Source organism: Rattus rattus, chromosome 8, assembly GCF_011064425.1.
Source record: "Rattus rattus isolate New Zealand chromosome 8, Rrattus_CSIRO_v1, whole genome shotgun sequence".
Lineage (NCBI taxonomy): Eukaryota > Metazoa > Chordata > Mammalia > Rodentia > Muridae > Rattus > Rattus rattus.
In genome coordinates, this window is record NC_046161.1 from 18913963 (window position 1) to 18925724 (window position 11762).

General features: G+C 45.2%; 1 protein-coding gene across 1 annotated transcript in view; it reads left to right on the top strand.

Annotated features, from left to right (window-relative positions):
• Positions 1 to 11762, top strand: part of Bbs9 (Bardet-Biedl syndrome 9) — a 405125-nt gene that overhangs the window by 215375 nt on the left and 177988 nt on the right. The window contains 1 exon segment of the mRNA XM_032909494.1: positions 5405 to 5577. Within this exon segment, the coding sequence (XP_032765385.1) occupies positions 5405 to 5577 (173 nt within the window).

Sequence of the window (11762 nt, forward strand, 5' to 3'; positions counted from 1 at the left end):
GTGTTTAAAAGCACTCATCTGCTCTTTTCTCTTGAAAGTCCCCCAGATGATATAATTATATGGTGCGTTGCTGCTGATTTACTGTGAACGGCACTGGCACTGATGCAGTCAGATGAGCTGGCATGCGTGGAGTCTGCTGCGGTGTTCTGCGGTCGGCTTCATCAGGCACACCGTTCTCTCCCTGCTGGTCGCGTCGGGGAGGCAGCTGACTGGGGTCTCACTGTCTGGATTTATTTTCCTTGGAAGCTGAAGTGGTTATTTCCACTGAATACTGTTACAGGATGCAAGGGAGGAGGAGATAAACAAGCGGAATGTTCACTCTAGCACTCTCTGGTTATTAGTATTTTAGGGGCACATTTAAAACCTCTAGCTCTTTTATCCTCAGTTGTAAACAGAAAAGTGCATTTCTCTTTCCATAAAATGCAGTGTGGAAAGTCTTTAAGTGACACATCGCACACTTGGGGTGTGGGCACTTAGGCGTGGTTAACGCCAAACCTGGGCCGTGCGGCTTTGGCTTGTTGTTCCTTGTCGCCTTTTGCTAATTTGATTGAAGACGACCATGTATCTTACTGTACCCCAGTTCTGTTTTCATTGTAGAAAGGTTTATTGTTCCTCCTGTGTATGCTGATGCACGTAAGAAAGAAGTTAACTCTGAGAAGTAACCATACAGTGACACATAAGGCATGTTTGAGTGCTTGACCTTACATCTCTGTCATTCGGTGACCGTCACAATAGAGCCCCCATCAGGCACGTGCAATTTTACTTACGATTGGGCTTTTCTTTCCCTTCACTCTGCAGAGCAGCATCTCTGTACACTTAACTTTCATTGCTTTGACATTTGGTGGCCTAAAGATGACATCTAAGTCCGACCACTCCTCCATGTCCCTAAGGACCTTATGAACTGATCAGTCTTCCCCCCGAGTACAGGGAGAAACTGAAGGTTGCCTAAGCTGTTTATTTGTAGTGGCGATGGACTGGGCCCTGCGTTGTCTCAGAGAGTAAGCCGTGTGAATGTATGGCTTTCCTTCTCACAGTGCACTTGATTGTTCCATAAAGCACAGCTATCTCTCACCTGGTCATAATACCTGAACTGTAAGTTCTTTCTTGCTTCTTTCCAAGTCTTTCTGCTGGAAGCTTTTGTAATGCAGCAGATAAAGGAAAAGATACACATCATAACCCTACTGCCCTTCTTCATCTTCAAGCCCTCCGCATTTATAATACTGTTCAGATATCTTGTTTTGCTTTGAGATAGGGTCTCTTTATGTTACACAAGCTTATCTGGAACCCACCATATAGCCCAAGCTAGCTTTGAATATCCTTCCCAGCTTAGCACTGAAACTTTTTTTTTTCCGGAGCTGGGGACCGAACCCAGGGCCTTGTGCTTGCTAGGCAAGCGCTCTACCGCTGAGCTAAATCCACAACCCTGCACTGAAACTTTTTACCAAGCCTCCTGGATCTCTGCGTATGAGCTTGGCCTTCGTGGCTCAGACCTGTGATTCCAGGTCCTTAGGAATCTGAGGCAAGAGGATTGGGGTTTAGGGTTAGCACTGGCTACAGAGTTTGTTTGAGGTCAGCTAGGACACCTAGTAAGACTCATCTCAAAAATAAAAAGTGAACAGATAAATCGAGATATACCTTAGTACACTTTCCAGTGTGTGTATGAATGAGGCCCTGGGCTTGAGCCTCGGTTATAAGTATCTCTGTGTAGAGTTGGCCCCCGGCTTTAGTGTTGATCCATCTAGGGGTGCTCTCCTTCACCTTCTCTCAGTCCAGCACATGGCTGACGCTTTCTGCTCTGAAGCATATGCCATTCCATCCACCTTAAGGATCAAGACTTTTGTGCACAGTGCTTAGGAATGTGCATTCCTTATCCAGGGCAACAGTTAGCTTTTAACTAGCTTATTATTTGAATGACTATTGAAAACTATTGATAATCTATAGAATGGCAGTAAAAGTTTAAATCTTTAAGAAGACAATAAAATGGGCAGGTGATGCATGAATGTGATGGTTTGCACATGCTTGGCCCAGGGAGGGGCACTATTAGCAGGTGTGGCCTTGTTGGAAGAAGTGTGTCACTGTGGGGGTGGGCTTGGAGACCCTCCTCCTAGCTGCCTGAGGATGCTCAGTCTGTTCCTGGCTTCCTTGGGGTGAAGGTGTAGAACTCAGCTCCTCCTGCACCATCCCTGCCTGGATGCTGCCATGCTGCCATGCTTCCGCCATGATGATAATGGACTGAACCTCTGAACCTGTACGCCAGCCCCAATTAAATGTTGCCCTTTATAAAACTTACACTGGTTATGGTGTCTGTTCACAGCAATAAGACCCTACCTAAGACAGTAAATCACCTGAAATAGTTCCTTAAAGAGATGCACTGACTCCTAGCACGTTGTAGGTTCTAGGTAATCAGTAGTCTCTTCATCATCGTCCCGGTTGTTGACTTGAAGCTCACTGAGACTCTTAGGGCTGTCCTGTTACTTCACTGTATAGAGGTGGTTTCATTCATCTGATTTGTCCCTTTAAAAGATTGGCTGCAGGTTCCTTATGTTACTTCATCATTAATTAATTCACCCACTCATTTGTGTTGTGTATGTGTGCACCTGCGAACACACACGTGCATGCTGACACATGTTAAGATTAGAGAACCGCCATTGGGGAATTGGTTCTCTGTGGCCACTATGTGGGATCTAGGAATCAAACTCAGATCACCATGCCTGTGTGCAAGAGATCTACCCTCTGAACCATTTCACTGGGCCTGTTTAATTTTTTAAATTACAGTTTGAGCCACCACTTCTGTTTTATGCTCTTCTGGAATTGAACTCACGGCCTGCGTATGCTACACAAACACTTTCCTAACTGACCTACGTCTCCAGCCTGTCAAGCTTACTTCATGAAGAGAGATAGACATGAGGAGAAACGAGCACCTTAGGGCGAAAGTCTCGGAAGCTGGCAGCTATGAAGGATCTGACTCAGCTTTCACTCTGAGTGGAAAGTCTTCTCTAAAGATCTTATGACCATGGAGTGTTGCAAGAAAGTTCTGGGCTCTTGAGAGTGTAGATGCACTAAGCCCAGGAGCTGCTGCAGTTGAGGGACAAGGGCTATTTCTGTTTGATGTGCAAATGCAGGTGAGATGGGTGCTAGGATGCTAGTGGCCAGCATTTCTGAGGAAGCCCATTAGAGGACTTGAGAAACCCATCTGAAGTAGGGTAGTGTTATCACAGAAGCCGACAGAGGCAGAGTCAGGATGGCCATGCTACCTGAAGGAGGGCCATCCTTGACGACAGTGTGCGTGGTGCCCATACCCACCTCTGCCAGCTGCAGAGTGAATACTCTGGTCACAGTAGAGTAGGGCAGAGTAGCCATTTTCCATGCACCATGGAGGCTTACACAGCGTTGTTTACTCCCACTGTAGTGGCTTAAGTGAGAAATGCTCCTGATAGGCTCCTGTATTTGTCCAACTTGATCCACAATTGGTGTTGTTGTCCTGGGAGATTATGGAACCTAGGAGGTGCAGCATCACTGGAGGAAGTATGTTGCTGTGGATAGTGTGGATAGCCTTGCCCCACTTTCTGTTTGTCCTCTCTCTCCCTTCCCCCCGGCTGGCGTCTCCCCTCCTCCCAGTCCCCTCTCCCAGCTCCTTCTCATGTGCATACAAATGTGATCAGCCAGCTTCTTTCCTGTGTCTGCTGCCATCCCATACATTCTTCACTACTAATGGTCTCCATCCCACCAGCACTGTGAGGTAAACTAAAGCCCTCCTTCCTGCACTTTACTTTGATTATGGTATCTCAACGTGGAGAAAGTAAGGATACACATATCTAGCAGAAACAGATCACTAGGGGATAAGAATCTCTCTCTGAGTTTGCTAATAGAAGTAATGTTCAAAAACCAAGGGTGACCATGTAAGATACTTAGTTGTTGTTGTTTTTTTTTTTTTTTTTTTTTTCAAGGTACTGTGGAAAATCCTAAGACACACCTCACCATGTGTGTCTGGCACTTTACCTGTCTTTACTTATTATAAGCAGAAAGGCTGGAAATCCTCATCCTGCCAATGCGTCTAATATTTCTTTCCTTAGAATATTGTCTATAATATAAATAATTGATAGTAAATTAGATGGAGTTTGTAATCTCTGAGACTTTTCAAGGGACTTTGTATAATCATCTTGGAAGTTAGAACTCTGTAGTCAGACGCCTGGTGAACAGCAGACATCCTGAGCCTCTGTACACTTAATATAGATGTAACATTATCATGTAGTTAAGATCAATGGTTAGCCCTTTTGTATTGGTAATTAGAATTACAGTCTCTTCTTCATACATAACCAGCTGGATGTCCTTGTTAATTCCTCAAACTCTTCTGAGGTTGAATTTATTTATTTATTTGAAAAATAATAGCATCATTGTCCTGTGATATAGTCAAACTTTAACTGATGGCATAGTTGTTACAAGAGCCTGGTGTGTACTGGGCTTCTGTTGGGTTTAGAGAAAACAAAGTTTATTGCCTGAAGAACAGGGACATTGAAATAGGTATGGGAGAGTGTATGTAGTATGAATTCTAGCTGACACACTTAATGGATTTCCCGATCTGTGGTTGAGTCACTGGATTCTGTGTCTTCGTTTTCTTTTTTATAACAAGAAACTAGTATGCCCACAGTTGTTGGCGTGTAGCTCCTGCCTGTCCACAGCCGATGCAATGGATGCCATTGCTACTGCTGCTGTCGACCTCACGTCGCTGTTAGCATTGTTATCACTGCCGTCAACCTCATGCCATTGGCATCACCATCACGGCCACCATCACTGGAGACTACATACACAGGACCTTTCTGTCCTCACATTTCAGGGGATACAGGGAACACGCTTTTCTTTTTAATTTACGGAGGTGTCAAGCTTAAACATCCTTTTCCATTGAGAAACTTTTAGAAGTGCAGAAAGCTTTGCTCCTGTTTGTAGTGTCCGTGTAGAACACCTTTATCTCACAGCGGTGTTCAGAGTAGACCTGTACTTTTGCACTGTACTTTCTCATGCTGTTGACCTTTGTAGTCAGGTGTAGGCACCACAGTTGGGCTGTTAAATCTATTTATAGCAGATGCACCATGAGAAGGACTGTGTCAGCCTCTCCCGGAAGGACATCTGAAGTACTTACATAGTTGACACCTCAGGGCAGCCGAGATCAGAGCCGCATTACAAACCAGGGTCTTTATCTTTTTTTTTTTTTTTTTTTTCGGAGCTGGGGACCGAACCCAGGGCCTTGCGCTTGCTAGGCAAGTGCTCTGCCACTGAGCTAAATCCCCAACCCCGGGTCTTTATCTTTTAGTTAGTGTTCCTGTCGAGGCTGCCTGAGGGCTCACCTAGTGTCCTGTGGAGATCGTGTGTTAATGAACACTTTTCCTTCATTATTTTTCTCTCTTAGAACGATACCGCATTCAGAGCGAACGGTTTGAAGATCTCTGGCTCATAACAAATGAACTCATCCTCCGCCTTCAGGATCATTTTGAAAAACAGGGAACCAAAGACTTTGCGTGTTCTTTTTCTGGATGTGTGCCCCTTCAAGAATATTTTGAGTTGATTGATCATCATTTTGAGGTATGATATTAAACCACCTAATTTTACTTGAAGAATAAATCAAAGAGCAAGAGATGCTGTGGGAGAGAGAGTGCGGGCACGTGCTGGTTAGCTGTGTGCTGGGAGTTGTTCCTATGTGATGGCGGACTTCGCCCAGTTACTGACGAGCTGCAGACATTTGCAGAGCGACAGGCTGCAGCCTGGCTTGGGTCCCACCTTCGAACATGGCTGATTGGATTCTCCCACATGTAAGCCTAACCCTTGACCTCCATAGCCCATGGGTCAAATGTTAGAGTTTGTCATCAGCGGTTTGGCTGAAATATCTGAGGTGGGTAAGTGAGGTGTGAGTATGAGGTGATGTTTCTTTTTTCATCCATAATGCGACAGTAGAGCGTCTGTCTGCACTGGACTGCCGGCCGGTTAACCATGTAGCATGCTCCTTCGTACCTGCCGTGATGGGTGCCTAGTGAAGGCTGAGTTGTTCAGTGTACAAGCCTGAGGCTGACAGTGTCTGCTGCTCTGAATGTCCTCCTGCTTGCTTAGAAGTTCTGTCAGCATTCATGTCGGGCTCTCTTGAGGGTCTCAGTATTTGGAAAGATTCATGGTTTCTGAATAAATGGACTGTAACTATCGTTATTTTAAATGTATGCATTAAAGTCGCAGGTGCACTCACTGAATAGAATCTGTGAACAGATTCTATAGGGATTTTTAAAAAGAAGGAAATTTGGAATATCTAGTGTTTGTTACTGGGGTGACTTTTTTTTATTCTTTAATATTTTGTTACAGTCCAGACTTTATCCTCCTACTCTGCCTTCCAACTGTTCCACATTTCACACCCCTCCCTGTCTCCAAGAGGATGTCCTCCCAAGCCCACCCCAGTGACTATGTTTTTTAAGACTTTGTTTTATTTTTATTTTAAGAGTTCATACGTGGTCCTTAGTGTATATATGTCCATCACATATAGCAGGTACCCCTAGAGGCCAGTGCTAGGTTCCCTGAAACCAGGGCCAGAAGCTGTGAGCATTGGCTCTGGGACCTGAACCTGGGTCCGCTGTAGGAGTAGGAGTTCTTGTAGCATTGAGCCGTCTCTCACAGCCCTTGCTCTGTAAGGACTCCAGCCCATCTCGAGGCTCTATTAGGTGTCTCCTCCACTCATTGCTTTGTTGAGAGACCCACCTTTTCAGCTAGACTGGCTAGCCACCTAGGATTCAGGCTCTGACTGTCTACATCCCACCCCCAGCCTCACTCCAGGCCTTTTGGCTTTTTCTGTGGGAGATCTGAGAAGGGCCTCCACCTTCCACAGCGGGCGCTTTACCCGTTAGCCGTCTCCCCAGCTGAGGTACTAGTCATTTTGTGCGTTAGTGTGCATTTGACACAATTGTGGCACCAACATTGACAGCTTGGGAGCATATATTGAGATACTTTATCTGTAGACATTTTGAATTTTAATATTTCAGCATAATTATGGATATCCATGTATAATTTTTGTATATTTACTATAATATGTATGTATAATTGTATATAATATAAATATATGTGTAAAATATAGAATATAGTAATGTTTATATAAGTCTTTCTTTTGGAGTACTGGGGAGAAGAAGTAGGGTTTTGTACATAGTAAGCAAATCTTTTGGCACGAGCTTCATCCCTGGGCCCCTTTCATTGATCTTTGCAAACATCATTTCTAGAATAGGTGTGCAGAAGCTGTATGCTGGAGAACTGAGGTAGTTTCATTCTTCTAGGCCATCTTGTAAGGAATCCTTGCTTGACTGTGGTCTATGGAAGAGTCCACAGAGCGACAATACTAACTACATGTTCATAACATTTGAGGTAGAGAAGGTTGGCTTACAGGTTTGCCACACACGTCCCCCTCCCGCGTTCATGGATCGGGACTCCCCCGTGTTTCTGTACCAGGTTCTTCCTTTGGGGGAGGGGTTTTGGCCCTTAGATTTGTTATACCCATGGGGTAGTGAGTTTCTTCCTTTGCTCCCTATTGGCACTGTCTGCTTCCCGCTGAAGCTCTTAAACTTTTAGTCAAGATAGCTTCTAGAATCCAGGTTGCTTTGTGTAAGCAAGGAAACTATGTTTGCCTTACTCATTTTAATTCTTGGTTTGGGGCCTCATGATCAATACATATTGCTGAAGTGTTGCGGTTCTTTTATTTGTGTCGTTGCTGTGACTGCTGACGTGGTTCAGTGTTGGCTCTCCTCCTTCCCCAATGGCTTGTGAGAGCAGGTAGTCAGGGTTACTCAGCGCTTTTACCCTCAGAGCCATCTCGCCAGCCATGGATTATGAAATTCTGATCTTGAAAGATACCTAAATCTCTAGTTCATGCTACACATTGGGCTGGCAGCCCGGTTGGCACCTGCCTGTCAAGGACGTCTTGTTAGTATCATGTGTTCATAGACTCAGGGAATATTATGGAAGCACAAGGAGGTGAGTTATGCTGACCTGTCGTTCTTAAGACAACGTCTCCTATGTCCCCGAATGCCTACCGACCCCATGCACCTGACGATACAGTTTACACCTTGTGAGCCCTCCCCCTTCCCTTCGGAGTGTTGGGATTGCTGGTTGAGCACTGCCATGCGTGGCGTACAGGGTACTAGGAACCAGACTCTGGCTTCCAGCACACGAGGAAAGTCCTCTGACTGCCGAGGCCTAGCACCTTATATCTCTTTAAAATTTTTACTTATAAAAATTGATTGTTTTTATGCTGCTCATATATTCTTTTTTATTTTTGAGATTATAATTAGATTACAAATCTTCCTTTCCCTTTCCTACTCCAAGGTCTCCTATGTACCCTTGTCCACTCTCCTTCAGATTTACATGTAAATACATGTATGTACACGTGCACTCCTGCACATGAGCTCTTGAGTCCGTATGGAGTTACCTGTGCACGTTTTCAGGGCTGATTGTTCGGCACTGGGCACCCACTTGGTGTGCTGTCTCCTGGAGAAGACTGTCTCCTGTTCTCAGCTCTCCTCAGCTGCCCGTGGCTCCTTGTATAGGGTTGTCTCTTTGTCGTCCACTTTGGTGTCTGTTGGTGTTGTCCTGGTTCAGCTCAGGATTGGCAGTCACGTTGGTGAGACTTTATAGGGGTGGCTTCTGTTATTACTAGGAGACACAGTCACACAGCAAACTTCCTGACCCACTGACCCTTACAATCTTTCAACCCTCGTCTTCTGCAAGGTTCTGTGAGCCTCGGGTGTGGGAATGTTTTGTAGGTGAATCCATTAGGAGAACTTCACAGCTCTGTGTATTGATTGGTTGTGGTTTTCTGTAATGGTTTCTTGTCTGCAGCAAACAAAAGTTTTCTTGAGGAAGGAGAGCTTGTCTGTGGGTATAAGAACAGATGTTAATAGATTGTTGTTAGGGATTGTGCTGTTTTAGTAAATTAGCGGGTTCTCCTCTAGTAACCAGCGCTCACGAGCACTGAGTAGTTATCTGGGTTTCCAGTACCAGGCAACGCCTCCTGTGTGTTGATTGGCGTTTGGTTCAATTAGAGACCCTTGGTTACCAGCCAGGTATGCAGGCCACTCAGCGCCCTTCAGGTAGCATGCCTTGCTGTTTGTCAGTGTGGGTCACAGACATCATAGTTGGGGAGGACTCTCTGTCGCTTACTTTGGAAGCTTGTGCCGGACTTTCGGGTACCATCAAAGCTAGTCCTCACAGAGAAGACGTTCCAGCTCAGAGGTTTCTGGGCTCTGTTTTGGAAAGGAATCATGTCCTCAGTAATAGGGACTTAACCTTCTACCTCTGGTGGGTAACCCAGGGCAGCAGCAATAGGCTGTATGTTTTCAGAACCTCTTGGCCAACAACTCAGAAGAGGGCTTCTCATGTCTGCTACTGTGGTTTTTGTTAGGTTGTCTCCGGCTCTTGGTGTCCCATCAGCCTAGATTAGAAAAGATTGTGCGTGTGTGTGCGTGTGTGTGTGAGTGTGTGTGTGTGTGTGTGTGTGTGTGTGCGTGTGTGTGTGTATGTGTGTGTGTGCGCCTGCACACGTGTGTATACATACATTGTATATATGTTTATCTATAATATATATATATATATATTTTTATATATTTAATGATCCTTACACACACGCACACACACACACACACACACAGATTTAGGCATGGAGTTACGTGTGTTGTAGCTTTGTTGTATAAACAGTTAATCCTGTGATTCCTGTGGCTTTCTCAGGCATCCTCACTCTTCTTTCACCCACCTCTCCGTCCTCCGTGTTACCTCCTCATCCTCCCTAAAGAGTTTCTTTCCTATTTCCCTGGCAGATCACTTGGTTTTTTATTTACTTTTTTTATTTTTTATTTTTTTATTTTTTGAATTTTTTTTAAATTTACATTTCTAATGTCATCCCCTTTCCCGGTTTCCTGTCCATAACCCCCCTATCCCATCCCCTCTCCCACTTCTTGTATGAGGGTGTTCCCCATCCCCAACCACCCACCCCTTTCCGCCTCCCCACCGACATTCCCCTACACTGGGAGGTCCAGCCTTGACAGGATCAAGGGCTTCTCCTCCCATTGGTGTCCAACAAGGCCCATCCTCTGCTACTTATACAGCTGGAGCCATGGGTCTGTCCTTGTGTAGTCTTTGGATGGTGGTTTACCTGAGAGTCCCTGGTACTGTTGTTCTTATGGGACTGCAAACCCCTTTCGGTCCTTTAATCCTTTCTCTGACTCCTCCAATGGGGACCCTGTTCTCAGTTCAATGGTTGGCTGCTGCTCAATGGTACAGCTGGTCAGGAGATGGCTATAGCAGGCTCCTGTCAGCATGCACCTCTTGGCATCAGCAATATTGTCTGGATTTGGTGGCTGTATGTATCTGGGCTGGATCCCCAGGTGGGGCAGGCTCTGAATGGCCATTCCTTCAGTCTCTGCAACACACTTTGTCTCCATATTTCCTCCTATGAATATTTTTGTTCCCCCTTTTAAGAAGGACTGAAACATCTGCACTTTGGTCGTCCTTCTTCTTGAGCTTCATGTGGTCTGTGGTTTGTATCTTGGGTAATTCAAGCCTTTGGGCTAATATCCACTTATCAGTGAGTGCATACCATGTGTGTTTTTCTGTGATTGGGTTACCTCACTCAGGATGATATTTTCCAGTTCTATCTATTTGCCTACGAATTTCATAAAGTCATTGTTTTTGATAGCTGAGTAATATTCCATTGTGTAGATGTACCACATTTTCTGTATCCATTCCTCTGTTGAAGGGCATCTGGGTTCTTTCCAGCTTCTGGCTATTATAAATAAGGCTGCGATGAACATAGTGGAGCACGTGTCTTTGTTGTATGTTGGGGCATCTTTTGGGTATATGCCCAGGAGAGGAATAGCTGTGTCCTCAGGGAGTACTATGTCCAATTGTCTGAGGACCCTGCAGACTGACTTCGAGAGTGGCTGGCAGGTCACTTGTGTCCTGCTGTCCCCTTTACTCTCCTCCCCTTCTGTGTGTACCTCCTTCCCTTCCCCCGAGTTCCCCTTTCCTGTATCCTGACCAATCACCTGTACCCTGATATTCTCCTCTCTGCTGAGTCCCAACTCCCCTATCCTGAACACGGTTTTATACATTTTAAATCCAAATAATTAAGCACATTTATTTCTGTCTTTCTCTTTCTACCCTCAGCCTCTCTGTGTTCCCTCACTCCGTCTTCTCCCGTGCCTCTCTACTCTCAACGAGATGGATTGTCCTTCTCTGACTCTTATTGTGAGATATGCACATATGTATGCATAACACACACACACACACGCACACGCACACACATACATGCACGCACACGCATACGAACTCACACCTCACTGAGTCTGATTTTGGTGTGTGTGTGTATGATGTGTGTGTGTGTATGGTGTGTGTGTGTGTATGGTGTGTGTATGTGTGTGTGTGTGTTTTATGGTGTGTGTGTGTCTGTATGGTGTGTGAGTGTGTCTCTGTGTGTGTGTGTCTGTATGGTGTGTGAGTGTGTGTCTGTATGGTGTGTGTGTGTGTGTGTGTGTGTGTGTGTGTGTGTGTGTGTTTTCAGTGCTGGCCATTTTGTACTGGGTAACTAATTATGGGCCCATAGCTTACAAAGACAATTCTCTCAGCAGACTAATTGTCAGTTGGTGGGACCCCGTGAGATTTTCCGTCTTCTGTGTTAGCATGTTTACTGATATTGTAATGCTTCAGTCTGCCTCTTAGTTTTTGATAATAAAAGGTGTTTTTTTCCTTAA